The 18,572-nt window shown below is 44.3% G+C and overlaps 1 protein-coding gene across 4 annotated transcripts in view; it reads left to right on the forward strand.

Moving 5' to 3' along the window:
* The window catches only part of ACADSB (acyl-CoA dehydrogenase short/branched chain), a 33,224-nt gene that overhangs the window by 2,761 nt on the left and 11,891 nt on the right, over positions 1–18,572 (forward strand). Inside the window, exons 1-5 of one of the 4 annotated variants that reach the window (XM_021703878.2) lie at positions 15,156–15,180; positions 15,270–15,389; positions 15,848–15,899; positions 16,001–16,160; positions 16,365–16,465. In XM_021703878.2, the coding sequence (XP_021559553.1) occupies positions 15,891–15,899; positions 16,001–16,160; positions 16,365–16,465 (270 nt within the window). In that variant the 5' untranslated portion in view covers positions 15,156–15,180; positions 15,270–15,389; positions 15,848–15,890. Of the gene's footprint in view, positions 1–15,155; positions 15,181–15,269; positions 15,390–15,660; positions 15,900–16,000; positions 16,161–16,364; positions 16,466–18,572 lie in introns of those variants that run through there. The other 3 variants (XM_021703879.2, XM_044916620.1, XM_044916618.1) reach the window with 3 other exon arrangements.

Genomic DNA, 18,572 nt, shown 5'->3' on the forward strand with positions numbered 1-18,572 from the left:
TGTGTTAAGAAATGCCATTAGGACAGTAGAAGATTTTATTTATTGCCAGTGTTAAATAAATAGCATGGACAGATGTGCTTATAGAAGGAGGGGTTGGAACTGAGCGTCAAAAGAAGGGATGGCTTAGGTTTAGGTAAAGCAGCAGAGGGGTGGAGATTATAGGCCAAGGAGATGTATGCGCCAAGGTGTAGATGTAGGAATATACTGCGCTTGTTTAAGAAATAATTATTGTAGGATTGCTGATGTGACAATTTGCAGGTTGATGGAATGAGTTTAAAAGACAAGTCTCTATCATGTTAAGTGGTTAGGTCATACTTGCTCTGCAGCGGTGTTGTTCTAACAGGGTTGTCCACAGTCCCAGATAACAGCCCTTTTGTTTACTAAAATACAAGCATTCATAACGTTATTACTCATCAGTACAGAAATGGCAGTGGTTTTATTGCAAATGCAAATAGGACCTTGTTTCCCATCCTTCTTTCTTTCTGGTGCCAAGAAGACTAAGTAACCATAACGATCTTCTCTGGCAGCTGTAAGATGCTTTCTCCTTTCTTTCAGGATCCTTTTATACCAGCCTTGTCTTGAGCTTACATTGCCTTGACTCCCCCTTTTCCTAAGTGCTAGACCAGGGTTTCTGAGTTTTGGCACTGTCGACATCCGAGGCCGGATCATTCATTCTCTGTTGTGGGAGGCTGTCCTGTGCATTAGGGGATGTTGAGCACCCTTGACCCCTGCCACAGCTAAAAATGCCTCCAGGCATTGCCAGATGTTCCCTGGGGGCGAAAGTGTGCCCCTATTCAGAACCACTGGTATAGACCTGTGCTCCGCATGTACTCCTCAAGAGTGGGAAATTGGGGCCTTTCTCCTTATAACCTGGTAGAAAATTATCTCTCATCCTACTATTTGCCACACCCAGTTTGTTGACCAAAGAAATTGATTTTCAAGATTTCAGCAGAAGCCATTGAGATTCCAAGCTGCTGTTTGCCAAAGGGTCCTGCCAGATAAAACAGTTAGTGCCTTGCAGAGGGAACCCAAAAGGTTAGGTTCCACTTAGACCACTTCAAAAGTTCACCTGTGGTGGAACAAGCCCTCAGCTAAGGTGATACCACTGATGGCTAGAATGGCAGACGCATTCATAAAGGAAGACTTGAGAAGATTTGGCCATTATCTTGAAATGGAGGAATTAGATGGATGCCACATTTTCCAAATGGAGTGGCTGAGTGACGCGCAAAGATTGGGGCATCTGGAGGAAAACAGTTTAGGGGGAACAGAAAGGAAAAGGATTCATTCTTCTTTAGACTCCAGACTTCTAAAAGTGTCAGTTAAACATGTGACTGGAAGCATTTTGGAAGCTGAGCGGGAAAGGGATCTGGAAACTGGTAGAAAAATCAGAGCCAGAGATATAGGTCTGAGCCTTTGGAGTATATCACAGACCATTTGGGGGGGGACTGTTGGCAGACAGGCAAAGAAAGCAAAGAGGAGAATTAATGTGGGGTATCCCTTAGAGGAGGATTTGTGACAAGTGGGCTTTATTCAGAATTGGAGCAAAAGAAGGAAAAGGATATTTAAGTCCAGTCTTAAGAGCAAAAGTACCAGCAGATAGAGTAAAGGAAAGAACTCATAGGGAGCAGAGGCAGGATGTTTTGAAAATTGCAGAGGAACCCATGGCCAGCTTTTGGAGATGCTGGAATGCAAACTGAGGCAGGGTAGGAACTGCTTTAGGTTCCTATGCTCCCTTAATTCCTTTCAGTATCCACCAGCCCCTGCAGGCATTTAAGTATGCGACACCTGGACTGGAACTTCAGGTCTCTTGACCTCTGTGTTAACTGCTCTTTCTGCTACTAAACTGGTTTACCTGAAAAGGAAGCAGTTCCCATACCTGGTAAGATGCTGGACCCAAGTTAACTGCTCAATTAAAATTTATTTTAAAGGGCGCCTGGGTGGCTTAGTTGGTTGAGTATCTGACTCTTGATTTCAGCTCAGGTCTTGATCTCAGGGTTGCAGGTTCTGGCCCCCCATGGAGCCTACTTTAAAGAAGAATTGTTTTAAGTTCATTAATAACCCCAACTTGTAAGATTTCTTTGGAAATAGGGGTAGTTTTGGAAAGAGAGCTTGCTGACATGGTTACGGCCACAGAAAGGCGAACGGGTCTCCTTTATGCTGATTCCCTGGCACTGGGCCCCGTCTTGGTTTAATTTGCCCTCTCCTGAGACCGTCTCTGTATATTCTTCTCCTAGAAAGTGGTGGCATTGTTCGGAACCAGTAGATACTGGAAGGAGGAGCCCCAGACTGGTGGAAGGGAAGGACTGCCCTTTTTTTTTTTAAATTTTATTTTATTATGTTAATCACCATACATTACATCATTAGTTTTTGATGTAGTGTTCCATGATTCATTGTTCTTTTTAGTAGTACCAGAGAACCCCTAGCACAGAATCTACTGGTTATGGCGAAAGCAAGCAGAGGTCAGAGAGCTTCTGGTGGAGAAGTTTTGGCTCAAGGATAGGAAAGCAGAGAAAGGATCAACTTAAAATTTGAAGTGGTATATGCAGTACTTAAATCAGATCTTAAAATGGGTATCCTGGATTTAGTCAGAATTCAGTAAAAGATCTGTCTAGAAGATGGGAATCCTCCATTAGACAGTGGGAAAGAAGAACCTAGAAGTCATGATCGATACAGCAGCATTAAGAAGCAAATCCTCTTACCTCTGCTGCCCCCTCATTCTCTCGCTTTGCTGTAAGGGAAACTAGCTGTCTTTGCAGGGCTCTGCCTTCTCCTACCACAGAGCCTAAGTCAGTAGAAGAAAAATTGATTACATAATAGGGCCCTAGCTGTGTCAGTTACAAGTTCTGTGTTAAATATTGTCCCATAAACCTGCAGGACTATTTTTATACTATATTGATCCTTATATCCCAAGGAGCATAAAAACATTACAAAAGTCACTGTTTTCATTTTGATTAGGTTAATTAGGCTAAAGCAGTAACAAGCAATGAGCATAATTAAGCACATTGGCATTTAACCTTGCCTTGTATTTATTTATTTTTTTAAAGATTTTATTTATTTATTGGTCAGAGAGCGAGCGAGCACACACAAGCGGAGGGGGGGAGCGGCAGGCAGAGGGAGAAGCAGGCTCCAGTGTGAGACTCGATCCCAGAACCCTGGGATCATGACCTGAGCCAAAGGCAGACACTTAATGGGCTGAGCCACTTAGGGGTCCCACCTTGTATTTATTATGTAAAATCTTGGCAGGGAGGACCTTCCCCTCTTCACTACTACTTCCTGCTGGAATAAGTCTTAAATTTACATGTTTTAGAAACAGTTGCAAATTATAAGATACCCTGTTTAACTTTTTATTCATTCTTCTAAATTGTTGACATAATTCTCATAAGCCATATGAATTTCTGTAGTGGTATAAATCTCTAACATTTGGTTTCTCTAATTTTAAAACAGTCTGTTTAATTTGGGGGGGTGGAGGGCGATAGAATTTTTTAAAACTTTATTTTCGGTAGGTAATTGTAGATTCTCATGTAGTTGTCAGAAGTAACACAAAGAGAATCCTGCGTACTCTTCATCTAGTCTGCACTAGTGGTGTCATCTTAAAAAAATTCCAGGACAATATCACAACCAAGATACTGACATCGAGACCGTTGGCAATCTCCAGTTTCACCTGTAAATGTATACATTTAGTCCTGTGCAGTTTCATTGCATGTATCTTTATGTATCTACCTCCACAGTCAAGCTACAGGACATTTCCGGCCTCACAGAGATCCTTTGTGTTCCCCTTGTTTAACTGCATGACATCCCTAAGGCATGGTGACCTAGTGCTTCGGTTCTCCATCTGTATAATTTTATCATCTCAAGAATGTCGGATAAATGAAAGCATAGCTCTGTAACCTTTGGGACTGGCTTTTCACATTGAGCATAATTCTCCTGAGATGCGAACAAGTTGTTGCCCGAATCAACAGTTTGTTCCTTTTATTGCTGAGCAATATTCCCTTCTAGGGGAGGAAAATCTTCTCCTCTTCCCTCTCGGGTCCAGGAGCTGGAGTCCGGAAATTAAACTGACAAAAAACATTCACTCGAAGAAAAGGCTTATCTCACCTGCGTGAGGGAGCCAACAGAAGAAGTAGCTGGCTCTCTCAAAGGTGAGGGTTAAAGGTTTCCATACCTTAGTAGGGACAAGGGAAGGGGCAGAAACGGATTCTAAGGGAAAAACAGGGAGGGTGCTTTTAGGAACGGCATGGGTTTTTAGGAGAACAGGCAGGAGATAAGAAAGGTGGTGATAATATTTGTCTATACAGGTATTGGTACTCTTTGCACAAAACTCCCCTACGAAGGGATTTCCGGCAGCCTCCTTTCCCCAAACTTACCGCTTTTAGACAGATAAAGGAAGCTCTGAGAAGGCTTTTTTGGGCATTTGTTGAATCTCAAATGTTTTCAGATTTAAAACACCCTTTCTGTCAACCCTGGGGTTCCAAGCAGATCCCCCCGCCATGAGCGATACACCGTGGGTGTGTCACCATTCTCCCTGCGAGAGACAATCGGGTTGTTTCCAGTGTTCGGCTCTTACGAATGTAAGTTCAAGCCCCACACTGGGCATAGAGCTTACTTAAAAAAAAAAAAAAGGACTTAGAAAAAAATGAAATGTGCTCTGCACATTTCTGCGCAGGCTTTTCTTTGAACTTAAAGTGCTCATTTCTCTGAGTAAAACGGTCAAGAGCACAGCTGCTGGGTCATGTGGGAAGTGCCCGGTTGTACAGAAACTGCTGCCCAGGTTTCCAGGTGGTCCTGTCGACTCCTGTGCTCGGCGGTGGCGGCGTGTGAGAGCTCCTTTCGCCTCATTCTTGCCATCTGTTGGCATTGTCACTATGATTTTTTTTATTTTAACCAATCTGATCATATCTCACTGCGTTGATTCGCTTTTAAAATATTTTTTAGTTTCCAGCAGGATCGGAGGGAGAGGGATTCTGGTTTGTTGACGGTTAAAAGATCCTTCTTTTGTGGATTATACATATTTAATTGTATCATAAAATAATACCATTTTACCTTTCCTGGGTCTGTAAAGTTGAATCAGTGCTGTGAAAGAGAAAACCGGAGGCCGAAAATGGTGTTGTTTAGGTTAAGGGCCCCAAGGCAGGGGACCAAGACTTAACACCTAACTTAACTGCAGTTTCAACCCCCCAGGAAGGTAACCTTTAACGGGTCAACTTGGAATTTCCTGGTCCAGCTAGGAATTTCCAGGTCCAACTAGAAAATGCAGAGAGACCCCTTCAGCTCCCCTTCGGAGGGAGGGCAGCCTTGCCTAAACGGTGCATTCCTTGATAACAAATTACTTTCTTTTTTTAAATGCCTTCTCTGCCTTTGAAAACCTTTCTTTTATTTAGCTCAGTGGAGCTCCCCTCGGCTTACCAGATGGGATGCTGCCCAGTTCACAAATCATTGAATAAAGCCAGTTAGATCTTCAAATTTACTTGGTTAAATTTTGTTTTTTAACAGTGCAGAAGGACATGAAAAATACCATCAAGATCCCTCTCCCAAGGGTGAGCACTCTATCTAGCTGTAGAATCATTATATGATTTTTATGAGCTTGTAAGTCAAAAAGGACTTAGGGGGCGCCTGGCTGGCTCAGTCACTAGAGTATGCCACTCTTGATCTCAGGATCATGAGTTCAAGCCCCACACTGGGCATAGAGCTTACTTAAAAAAAAAAAAGGACTTAGAAAAAAATGAAATCTGTTCATGCAACTGATGTCATTAGCCAGTATTAAAATGCACATTAAATTAGAAAACTAAATATATAAAACACTAAAAATAAGCATGGGCAGATCCCTTTATTATCTTAGAGTAAGGAATGTCATTCTCATTAAAAGCTGGATGATGTCATCACCCAAAAAAAGAGTAATAATTTTGACAACATAAAAACCATAGACTTCTGCATGACAGCACAAAACAAGTATAAGCAAAGTCAAAAGACAAATGGCAAACCGGTTTCAAAAAATTGCAACCCATGCCACCAAAGGGAGGATTTCCTTAACTTCCGTAGTGCTCCTGGAAATCAGGGAAGAAAAAACAACTGAATAGGAAAATGGGCAAAGGACATGAATAAACAATAAACAGAAAAAGAACTACAGATGGTTCTTAAACGTGTGAAAAGACACACAAACTCATAGGAGAAATACAAGTCTGAGAATACTTTGCAATACAGTTCTGTCCTGTCAGGTGGATGCAGAAGTCCAAAAGTTGGCCAGCATGCTGTGCTGGCTAGGCCCTAGGAAAGTGGGCACCCTTTTACACACTTACCAGTGGGGGTGGGGGTGGTCTCAGTGCTGCCAAGGACAATTTGGGAAGACTTACCCAAATTTTGAATTCAGTTTTTGCTCTCTGAAATAGAATTCCTACTTCAGTTTGTGCCATGGAGTGCACAGGTGTGAAATAATATAGGTCAGAGGTCACCCATTGTAGCATCATGTTGCCCATCTTTGCAGTTTCCATGTCCGTGTGGATTCCCTGTGCCCGCACCATTAAATTGGGTTTTCTCCTATTAATCTGTCTCTTTTCAACTTGATTCTCAGTCCAGCTAGAAGGACCCTGAAGAGTAGAAAAAATTCTCCCTCACCAACACTTGCTAGATTCACACTCACCAGGATTCTTGCTGGAGGCAGACCAAAGTGATCAGATACCAAGGGTGGGGGTTTTCATTAACCTGGCTCACCAGGATTCTTGTTAAAGCAGGACTGAGCGGCCCCGGACCAAGGGCACTGCCCAAGGACAGTGCCCAAGGTCAGGGCCTAGTGAGAGAGACTCAGAGGAGCTGACTCACATTTGGTTTAGGGAGAGAGTCTTTGTCAAACATCCTCAACACTTGAAGGTCAGGTGGTGGGAGCGAAGCTAGACCAGGAGACAGAAAGACTGGCAGGAGAGAACAGGAAGAAATCGAGAAGAGAGCATTTAGAAGGAGGAGGGTATGCCCAATTGAGCTGAAATCTGCGGAGAGCAAGCAAGTCGGAGCCGGAAAAGCAGGAGATGTTGGTGGAGACCCTGTGGGGAGGGGTGCTGGTGAGTGGTGGGAGCACTCAGGAGGCAAAGAGGGCAAGGAAGGCACGGCTTCCACAGTGCCTGGCTGTGCCCGGGAGAGGAGACAGAGTTGAGAGTGTGGTTCCCAAGGTGGATGATTCGAGGGTGATTCACATGCTAGGAATCTGAGCAGGGAAAAATGGAAGAATGTGAGCAGACAAAAGGGATGGCTAAGGATTCTGAAGGAGGGAGGGGTGGGACCCAGAGAGAGGTAGAGGGAGGGCCTTTTTTTTTTTTTTAAGATTTTACTTATTTGAGAGAGAGCAGGAGCAGAGGGGAGAGGGAGAAGCCAGCTCCCCGCTGAGCAGGGAGCCCGATGCAGGGCTCAATCCCAGGACCCCGGGATCATGACCTGAGCCGAAGGCAGATGCTTAACTGACTGAGCCCCTCAGGCACCCCGGGACAGGCCTTTCTTAAGAGGAGGGACATCATTTACATTGTACCAGGAGGGGAAAGGGACGAGGGGTGCAGACGCAGGACACCGAGTGGGTGTGGTGGCAACAAGTTGAGGTGTTACCATTGTTGGCTTTTATTTTTCTGCTAGAAGGTGAGTCATTGGCTGACAGTAAGGGGTGAGCTTTGGGGGGCTTGAGTTCCTGTAACCATTTCAGGGAATGGGAAAGGGTCTAAGTGGAGGTCGGTGACTAAGAATTTGTAGTCAGATGAGGCCACACGTGTGTCTGTGTCTCCTGACCGTGCCCTGGATGCGGTCATGGCTAGAGTTGTGATCGGAACTGCAGTGAGACAGATTTGGGGAGAAGTTGATGGCAGAGGGGCAGTGCCGGAATCTAGGAGCGCTGGAGGTGTCGGGTGGCGAGTGGTGGTGGTAGGCACACAGCTCTACGCCTTTGTCAAAACCCTTTAAACTGTATGCCATGCCACAAAGAGTCAATTTTATGTATAAGAGTAAAATCGAACCAGATATCAGGGGAAGATGGAATGCCACTCTGGCCAATGAATCTAACTGTATTACAAGTTGTGATACTGAGATTTGTAATAAATATATATTGGGTCTTCCTTTAGGGTTCCTGGCTTACAGTTCCCAAAACCTTGGGAGTTCCCTAGGCAGTAAGAGCAAGGAGCATCTTTTGTTAAAATATTTGGTCTCTCTCTTTTTTTTTTTTTTTAAGATTTCATTTATTTATTTGAGAGAGAGCAAGAGAGCACAAGCAGGGGGAGTGGCAGGGAGAGGGACAAGCAGGCTCCCTGCTGAGCAGGGAGCTGATGCGGGGCTCAATCCCAGGACCCCAGGATCATGACCTGAGCTGAAGGCAGATGCTTAATGGACTGAGCCACCTAGGCGCCCCAGAATATTTGGTCTCTTGTTTGCAGTTCCTGAAATCCTCTGAGAGCCTTGAAGGTGAAGTGGGTGCCTTGTTGTTCATACCAGACCCCCTTCCAGTGCACTTGAGTTTATGTTAATGAGGTGACTTCTGGACTGCAACCAAGGGTGGGGACTGGGTGCTGGGAGCCAACCTCATGATCAGAGGGTTGGACCTTTCAGTTTGACCCCCCAGCCTCCTGGGAGGGAAGAGGGACTGAAGGTGAATTAGTTGCCGCCGGCCAATGATATAATCAATCTGGCCTACATAATGAGGCCTCCATAAAAACCCACTAGGACAAGGCTCCCAGAGCTTCTCGGTTGGTGAGCACAGGGAGGTGCTGGGAGAGGGGTGCCTGAGTAGAGAGCATGGAAGCTCCACCCCCTTTCCCCCAACCTTGCCCTGTGCATCTCTTCCTGTAGCTGTTCCTGAGTTCTATTCTTTGATAATAAACCAGTAATCTAGTAAGTAGAATGTTCCTCTCAGTTCTGTGAGCTGCTCTAGTAGACTAAACAAGACTACCCCCAAGGAGCAGGTACTAGGAACTTGCAGTCTATAGCCCGTGGGTCTGAAGGATGGGGGACGGCCTGGGCTTGCCACTGTTATGTGAAGTGGGCCAGGGGCCGTCTTGTGGGACTGAGCCCCTTGACTTGTGGGACCTGATGCCATCTTTAGGTAGGTAGAGTCAGAATTGAGTTGAATGGTAGGACACACGGTGGGTGTGGGAGAATTGCTTGTTGGTGGGGGGGGGGAACCCCACACGTTAGAATTAGTCTCAGAATCATTACAGGAGAATCACATCACCACACAAAGGGGGTGGGGAAGGAGGAAGGTGCGGAAACAATGTTTTGATTGGGTACCCTAAGGCCAAAGCTGAAAAGAACTGTATGCAAGCACTGCACTCCTAACGGGTAAGTCTGTTTCTCGCAGCGCTATGGGTTAGCAGTTCTGAAACTATTGTAAATGTGCACTAGGTTTGTACCAGCGAACCACCCTCGATCATGAGAGCCGTTTCTCACCTTCAGAAGGTTACCAGTAAGGGGGTGCCTGAGTGGCTCAGTCGGTTAAGCGTCTCTCCCGCATCTCCCTCTCCCTCTGTTGCTCCCTGCTTGTGCTCTCTCTCTCTCTCTCTCAAATAAATAAATAAAATCTTTAAAAAAAAATGTTAAGTTACAAGTAAGAGGGGTGCCTGGGCGGCTCAGTTGGTTAAGCGACTGCCTTCGGCTCAGGTCATGATCCTGGAGTCCCTGGATCGAGTCCCGCATCGGGCTCCCTGCTCAGCAGGGAGTCTGCTTCTCCCTCTGACCCTCCCCCCTCTCATGTGCTCTCTCTCTCATTCTCTCTCTCTCAAATAAATAAATAAAATCTTTAAAAAAAAAAAGAATAAAGCAAAAACAGCACAACCTGCGTGGCTGTGCAGGAGCTAAAGAAAACATTTCTTCCTCTGAGCAAGAGGATAGTGTATCAGAAGAGCATACAGCAAAACTGATTGGGGCGCCTGGGCGGCTCAGTTGGTTAAGCGACTGCCTTCGGCTCAGGTCACGATCCCAGAGTCCCTGGATCGAGTCCCGCATCGGGCTCCCTGCTCGGCGGGGAGTCTGCTTCTCCCTCTGACCCTCCCCCCTTTCATGTGCTCTCTCTCTCTCATTCTCGCTCTCTCAAATGATGAATAAATAAAACCTTTAAAAAAAAAAAAGAAGTTACAAGTAAGAAAAGAAGACCAGATACCTTGAACGCTGGGGTGCCGGGATGGAATCAAAGGGAAAAAAAACACACCTTCGTGCACATGTGCAGAAAAGAGACCCAGGGGGACACATTTGGTGGGAACCCCTGAATATAGGCATTTAAGGTGGAGCCCTTCATGTTCTATCAAAACATTTCCTTTGGAAAAGTCTAAGAGGGATTTTGCAGGTTAGCAAACTTCTCTCCTGTGTCCTCCTTTTTACCTCTCGGGCATTGTAAAAGCCTGTAGACTTAAAGCACTCAAAGAATGTTTGGAACGATATTTCATTATGCTGAGACATAATGGAGAAGGGTTATGACTCCTAACAGCTAACCTTAATGAGTTTAGCAGAAAATCTACCAGAACATCCAGCAGTCAGGGGTTCTTCACCTTTTTTTGTGCCATAAATGAAAGGTATACAGCAATATAGTGAAATTTAATAGCCCCTTTCTCAAAATGTTTTAAAACACATAAACTACGCAAGATTACAAAGGAACCCGGTTATAATAAAAGTCATAAAAATGTTTTTAATTGTGATAGTGGTAATACGTGTTTCTTAATATCTGGCAACAGGCCAGCAGTTTTGAAGTCATGAGGAGCCTCAAGATGTTTGCACTAGCTGTTATTTGATATAAAAATACCTGTAATTTCTTTCGGTGACCGTCACCGATAACTTGTAACTTGTTGCCTCCATTTCGTAACTGAAGGAAATGCTTGACTTCAGTTAGAGGTTAGTGAAATAAAGATATAAGTTCCCCCACCCAAGTTCATGGGCTTGATTGTTTGGCCCACGGGAGTCTGCAGACCCCAGGTTTGATCGTCAGTACTTCTAAGGGCAGCAGAACTCTGGTCCGTTGAGTAGGAAACAGATCATCCTCAAGCTCCAAGAAGTATTTGGCAAGGCATAAATAACTATTATTCCACTCAAGTCTCGATTGCTGCTCTATACAAAAAAATGTGATGATGTGGTGCAATGGGTTATAACTGTGGAAAATCATTTTGATGGAGTGGATACCAACGCTGCAGAGGCTGAGGTCAACACTGAAGGGCAGGGGACAGTTGAAAATCATCATCAGAAACCTTGGACTGTGTGTTTAACGGCGAGGCAGGGAAATGTTTCCTTTATTAAAGACTGTCCTATTAAAGGAACATTTTTTTTCTGCCCAAAAGGATAGGTAATAACAGTCAGTGCTTTGGTTAAAAAGGGATTCCATCCTTTCAGGGTGTAGCCACTGTGTTTTATGACGGCATCTTCAGTAAGCTCACCCTACCTTTGTATGGCGCTACCCACTTTGTAAAGCACATTTGCCTCTGTGGTCTTGTGAATCTAAAATAATTGTTATGTGTCAGACGCCTGGGTGGTTCAGTGGATTAAAGGTTCCGACTCTAGGTTTCGGCTCAGGTCGTGATCTCAGGGTTGTGAGATCGAGCCCCACATTGGGCTCAGCGCGGAGTCTACTTGGGATTCTCTCTGCCTCTCTCCCTCTCTCTCTCTCTCTCTCTAAATGAATAAATAAAATCTTTAAAAGAAATTTAAAAAATTGTTATGTGTTGAACAGTCATACACTTTGTCAGTAGCAATTTTTAGACTAAGTGGGTCACAGTTGTGTCAAGCAGGAACAAATGGGTATTATTGTAATACCTGCTGGCTTCTTAAGTTTCTCAGTGGTGGGCTTTCTGTTAAACTCCAGTACAGAGGTGACACATTGACTCAGAGACACAAAGAACTCTGTAGGGGGGTCTAGTGAAGTAAATAATCTCCCCTAGAAAGAAGAATCGAGGGCAATGTGTTGGAGTTGTAAAATATAACGGGCTAGTTTCCTGATCATTTCATGGAGATTAGTTGACTCATTCTCTCATGAATTCCAAAGTCTGTTGAGGGTCCCATGCAGGACTCGCCCACCAACCACGGAGCAGAACACACCCCACGGGTATCTCTCTTCCTTCTCCCATAATCCCATCCCTTCTCCCAGCCCATCTGTCCTTGGGGCCTGCTGCTACTGATCACACTCTGTCCTTCTGCTCCCCTCCTGAAGCCCCTACGTACCTCCATTTCTTACCTCCGTCCTCCTTACCCTTGATTCTTCCATTTGTTTCATTGGGGAGAAGACATCACTACCTCATGTGTGTGCCCCCCCCCTTCTTTCTAGTCCAAAGTGTTCCTTTCCCAACTAGGTCTTTTAACAAGGAAAAAAATGTTCCATGTAACTTTGTCCTAAACTGTCTCCTACTTCTGCAAACAAAACAAAATTAAAGATTGAGAGAGACACATTTTCTTTTTCTAACCGGCCAATGTTTGTTTTCCCTCCTGAATCTAGAGAAGAGTACATCGACTCCTGGGTACATTAACTACAAAGACTGACCCAAGTGTAGGAAAGATCAACAGTGGTTTCAAACTCAGTGACTTGTTGTTGTTTTTTTTTTTCTTTTTATCAGTAAACTTTTCCATGTATAAGCAAAACTACTGAGAAAAAATATATTGCAATATATTACTACATTTGCTTTTTTTTTTTTTAACACCATATATGCTTTTTAATCCTGCAAAATTGGCTTTGCTTTTTGCCTGTTCCATGAGCCTTATAGTGTTCCCCTTGGTACCCTGCACTCTCAGGCAATTGTCAGACGCTCAGAACACTTGTTTCTAAGTCTTGTTGAATAAAAGGAAAACATTAATTCTTTTCTTTTTTTTTATAAAGATTTTATTTATTTGACAGAGAGAGACACAGCGAGAGAGGGAACACAAGCAGGGGGAGTGGGAGAGGGAGAAGCAGGCTTCCCGCGGAGCAGGGAGCCCGATGCGGGGCTCGATCCCAGGACCCTGAGACCATGACCCGAACCAAAGGCAGACGCTTAACCGACTGAGCCACCCAGGCGCCCCAACGTTAATTCTTTTCTTAACAGCTTTAGTGTATAATTTACATACCATAAAATTTACTCTTTTAAAATGTATAATGCAATGATTTTGAGGTAATTTACAGAGTTACAGAATATTTCCATCACCCCCAGCCTCAAGCAACCACTATAGTTTCTATCTCTGTGGATTTGCCTTTTCTGGAAATTCCATATAGATAGAATCCTATTAATATGTGATCTTTTGTAGCTGGCTTGTTTCCCTTAGCATGTTTTTAGTGAACCTAAAAAGACTAATAACTTCTTTGTTTTCCCTGTAATAAAATTCTACAAAATAAAATTGGAAAGATATAGCAAGCATTTCAAATTGGATGGTTTCTTTTTTCAACAAAATTGGAGCAGATCCATTGTTTGAGCAGGAATTGGCACATTTGAAGCATCAGGCACACTGCAGCAGGAGGACATGCTAATGGCAAGAAAAGCCAGCCTTGCAGTTTAACTCTATTACTGCTGCGGGGACTGCCTCTATTAGGACCGCCACCGCTGTGTTCTTCAGGGTCCGAGTAGAAATAGTCATTACTGTCTGTCGAGCTCTTACTGTATGGCAGATGCCATGCCAGACCCTTCATGAAGTGGATTATCTCGTTAATCCTCACAAAACTCAAGATGATTATCTACATATTTCAGAGAAGGAAACAGACCGGGAAGTTTTAACTGAGGTTGAAATCATTTGCCCAAGATCATGTGGCTGGTAAATACCAGATGCCGGGTTTGAAACTAGTTCTTTCAGCCCCCAAAGCCTGTTTTCTTTTCTTTTTTTTATTGTTATGTTAATCCCCATACATTACATCAGTAGTTTTAGATGTAGTGTTCCATGATTCATTGTTTGTGCATAACACCCAGTGCTCCATGCAGAACATGCCCTCTTTAATACCCATCACCAGGCTAACCCATCCCCCCACCCCCCTCCCCTCTAGAACCCTCAGTTTGTTTTTCAGAGTCTATCGTCTCTCATGGTTCGTCTCCCCCTCCGATTTCCCCCCCTTCATTCTTCCCCTCCTGCTATCTTCTTTTTTTTTTCTTAACATATATTGCATTATTTGTTTCAGAGGCACAGATCTGTGATTCAAAAGTCTTGCACAATTCACAGCGCTCACCATAGCACATACCCTCCCCAATGTCTATCACCCAGCCACCCCATCCCTCCCACCCCACCCCCCACTCCAGCAACCCTCAGTTTGTTTCCTGCGATTAAGAATTCCTCGTATCAGTGAGGTCATATGATACATGTCTTTCTCTGATTGACTTATTTCGCTTAGCATAACACCCTCCAGTTCCATCCACGTCATCGCAAATGGCAAGATCTCATTCCTTTTGATGGCTGCATAATATTCCATTGTATATATATACCACATCTTCTTTATCCATTCATCTGTCGATGGACATCTTGGCTCTTTCCACAGTTTGGCTATTGTGGACATTGCTGCTATAAACATCGGGGTGCACGTACCCCTTCGGATCCCTACATTTGTATCTTTGGGGTAAATACCCAGTAGTGCAATTGCTGGATCATATGGTAGCTCTATTTTCAACTTTTTGAGGAACCTCCATACTGTTTTCCAGAGTGGTTGCAACAGCTTGCATTCCCACCAACAGTGTAGGAGGGTTCCCCTTTCTCCGCATCCCTGCCAACATCTGTCGTTTCCTGACTTGTTAATTTTAGCCATTCTGACTGGTGTGAGTTGATATCTCATTGAGGTTTTGATTTGGATTTCCCTGATGCTGAGCGATGTTGAGCACTTTTTCATGTGTCTATTGGCCATTTGGATGTCTTCTTTGGAAAAATGTCTGTTCATGTCTTCTGCCCATTTCTTGATTGGATTCTTTGTTCTTTGGGTGTTGAGTTTGATAAGTTCTTTATAGATTTTGGATACTAGCCCTTTATCTGATATGTCATTTGCAAATACCTTCTCCCATTCTGTCGGTTGTCTTTTGGTTTTGTTGACTGTTCCCTTTGCTGTGCAAAAGCTTTTTATCTTGATGGTCCCAATAGTTCATTTTTGCCCTTGCTTCCCTTGCCTTTGGCGATGTTTCTAGGAAGAAGTTGCTGCGGCTGAGGTCGAAGAGGCTGCTGCCTGTGTTCTCCTCTAGGATTTTGATGGACTCCTGTCTCACATTGAGGTCTTTCAACCATTTGGAGTCTATTTTTGTGTGTGGTGTAAGGAAATGGTCCAGTTTCATTCTTCTGCATGTGGCTGTCCAATTTTCCCAACACCATTTGTTGAAGAGACTCTTTTTTCCATTCAGAGCCTGTTTTCTTAACTCTGTTGCTGCACCATCTCTGAAGCTGAAACACCAGAGAAGCTGAAACACCAGAACTGGCCTGGAAAACCAAGAGAGCCCTGGTGCCTGCAGCCCCCAGGACAGGTCGACGGGGGGCTCTCCTCCCCGCTCAGTTGTCCCTGAGCCCTCACCTATTCCCGCCTCACTCTAGAATGCTCTTTGCAGTGGTCACCCAGTAGTGTTTTTTATATTCAGGTTTCCCCTTCAAAGAAGTCCATGAAATGCAACATTTTGAGAATGAGTTCCAGGGCTCCTGGGTGGTGCAGTCGGTTGAGCCTCTGACTCTTAATTTCGGCTCAGGTCATGGTCTTAGGGTTGTGGGATTGAGCCCCAGGTGGGACTTAAAATTCTTTCTCTCACTCTGCCCCTGCCCCGCAAAATAAGTAAATCTTAAAAAAAAAAAAAGAAAGAAAAAATTCCACCTAGAAAGTTCTATTTTCTTAAAGGTAAAAGCTAATCCTCCGGGAAATTTGTTGGTTAGAAGAGCTTATTGCTTGGATAAAGGATATAATGTTAAACTGGTTTGTGTTTTTGTTCACAAGACAGTGAATTTTAAAATGTTCCAGCTTCTCCTCTTTTTTGGTGATGCAAGAGGTAAGAAGGGATTATAAAAGTTATTTCCAAAGAACCTGATGTTCAGATATGTCTCTACCTTTTGTGTGTGTGTTCCCTATTCAATGGGACTGTTCTGACAGCTAAGAAGAAACTTCCCAACTTGCCTGTCTTCTTGGAAAACTCCTCCCCGTGTCCTGAAATCTTCCCAGTCAGCAGCTCTCCTTGGTATAACAAACCCCGGGCTGTCCTGTGCCCCCCTCCAGATGTTTACAGATGAGGAGATGATGATAAAGAACATAGGTGAGTAGACGGCCCAGTGTCACCTCCGGATCCATCTGGTCACCAGTTGGATCCAGTGTGAGATCCCATGACGTGTTGGGGGGTATGTTCAGTTTGTGAATGGAATTTTTTTTATAATTTAAAACTTTTTTTTTTTTTTTTAAAGTAAAACCTGTCCTATTAAGAGAATAAAGACGTTATCAGTATTTTTTTTTCCCCCTACAGTTAACAAATTTGCCCAGGAACAGGTTGCTCCTCTGGTTTCAACAATGGATGAAAATTCAAAAATGGACACCTCGATAATACAAGGATTATTTCAACAAGGGGTATGTACTTTATAATTCTTCCCATTCCAAACTTTTATATAAGTACTGTCCCGCTTTAAAATGTATGCATGTGTTTAAATTCAGGAACTGTAATGATGGCTTAATGAACTCTTCATTTCCTAGTCAAAATTATCTGTGTTCTCTTTTAAAGATTTTTATTTTTTTTATTTTTGAGAGAAAGAGATCATGAGCGGGGGGGGAGGGGCAGAGGGAAAAGCAGTCTCCACGCTGAGCAGGGAGCCCGATGTGGGGCTCGATCCCAGGACCCTGGGATCATGACCTGAGCCAAAGGCAGACACTTAACCATCTGAGCCATCCAGGTGCTCCAAGAAAGCTAATTTCCATATGGGAAAATTCCTTGCAAGAACAAGTTCAAAATTAAATGTTAACTATATAGATTCCTAATTTTAAAACTGTACGTATATTTTATTTTAAATTGGTATGGCTATTGTACTATCTTGTAAGTAATAAAAACAATAGAAACTATACATACTTGAAAAGGAAGCGGTTAAAGCTAGAACTGCCATTTGTTTATGGAATCTAAAACACAAAAACCAGCAAAACGCTTCAAAGGATGATGGAATGGAAGAATGAGAAAGTGTCTCCTACCGCAGGGAGTGGGAGGAAGGCAGTGGGGCACAATCCCTTCTAGGCAGGCTCCTTGCCTTGACTCATTCAGCCAAGATGATAACTGAAGGACCACTCCTTCTGGGGCATTCTAGGTGGTTAGCAGACATCTGGTGGTGTTTCCTAGAACCCCAACAGACAAGGCGGAGGGGGCCTGGTAAACACGACCAGATGCTGGCCAAGCTTTCCAATGACGGTCTCACTGTTCAGCAGCTACTCCTAAGTCTAGAGCGTGCTTCCACAGTTCTCCATTTTTAAGTGTCCTCATTTCAGAAAGAGAATGTGTGTATGGGTAATTCAAGCCCCAAAGCTGCTTTCTATTCTGCCCAGACACTTCTGGAATCACAGCGTGCTGCAGTCTGGGTCCCGGCGGTTATGGGTCAGCTGAGGGGAAGTTAGTGGGAAGACTGAGAAGGTGAGATCCAGAAATGATGTTCGATGAGGAAACACAGGGCGTGGTAACTATCTGGTTATGGTCTCTTGGACAGCAGTCAGAAACACTGCTTCTCCCAAAAAGCCACCGATTTTTCCTCCTTGGAAATACCGTTTTTGTCAGCTATTGCTACGGCAGGGGACCATAAATAGGGATAAGAGGTGGCTGAGAAGAGCTGGTGTGGGAGGTGCAACCAAGCAGTCGCTCCAGCTGAGGTTACACCTAAGCAAGGGCAGCTTGTGGGCTTCAGACCATCCCGCCCGCAAGAACCACCCCGTCAGGAGAGTGATGTTCAGGGGTAGAACACTAATACTTCTCAGAACAGCCCAGAGGCTCTGCCAACAATGAAGATGAAGCCTGCCCGAAAAATGGGACTCCCAGATGCCACCTGACCCACAGATAAGATTCCATGTTCCCAAGCCTTTCATTGCTTTAAAAAAGGTGGAAAAATCACTACTAGGTATGGTACCCACAAGCGGGTCTCTTTAAAGTGGGAAAAGGAAAAACTATTTAGGTTCGGTGGAAAAGGCGGTTTTTTTCCAGCAGGGTAACAGACAAGATTTTAGCCAATGGCTCTGAAGAGGAGCTACCAGTTCTGGGATATTTCCTAGTATTCAAAATAAAAGATAAACAAACGTCCCTTCACAGCCACAGGGAGGGAGAGGTGATGAGTAAGTGTGGTGATTTTGAAAATGTTCTCCTTGGAGCCCCCATGCTGATAACATTTGACAATGTTCTCCTTGGAGCCTCCATGCTGGAGCAGTTCTACTTTTATCCATGTTGTGTACTGGGCTTCTGTTAAAGGGCTCTGCGACTTAGGGAGCTGGAAACCGGTTTCCCTGGTTAGTGCGGGATTCAGAGGCCGCCTCTGCTTCTAAGTTTGCGGTGTGCAGAGGGACTCGGGTAGAATACATGGTCTACTGTGAAGTTTTACTAACTAAATCTCAATCTTGGTATTGTTGAGCTGGATCACTCTTTGTTGGGGGGCGGTCCTGGACACTGTAGGATGTTTAGCAGCATGCCTGACCTCTATCCCACCAGATGCCA

This window comes from Neomonachus schauinslandi, chromosome 6, assembly GCF_002201575.2.
Source record: "Neomonachus schauinslandi chromosome 6, ASM220157v2, whole genome shotgun sequence".
Taxonomy (NCBI): domain Eukaryota; kingdom Metazoa; phylum Chordata; class Mammalia; order Carnivora; family Phocidae; genus Neomonachus; species Neomonachus schauinslandi.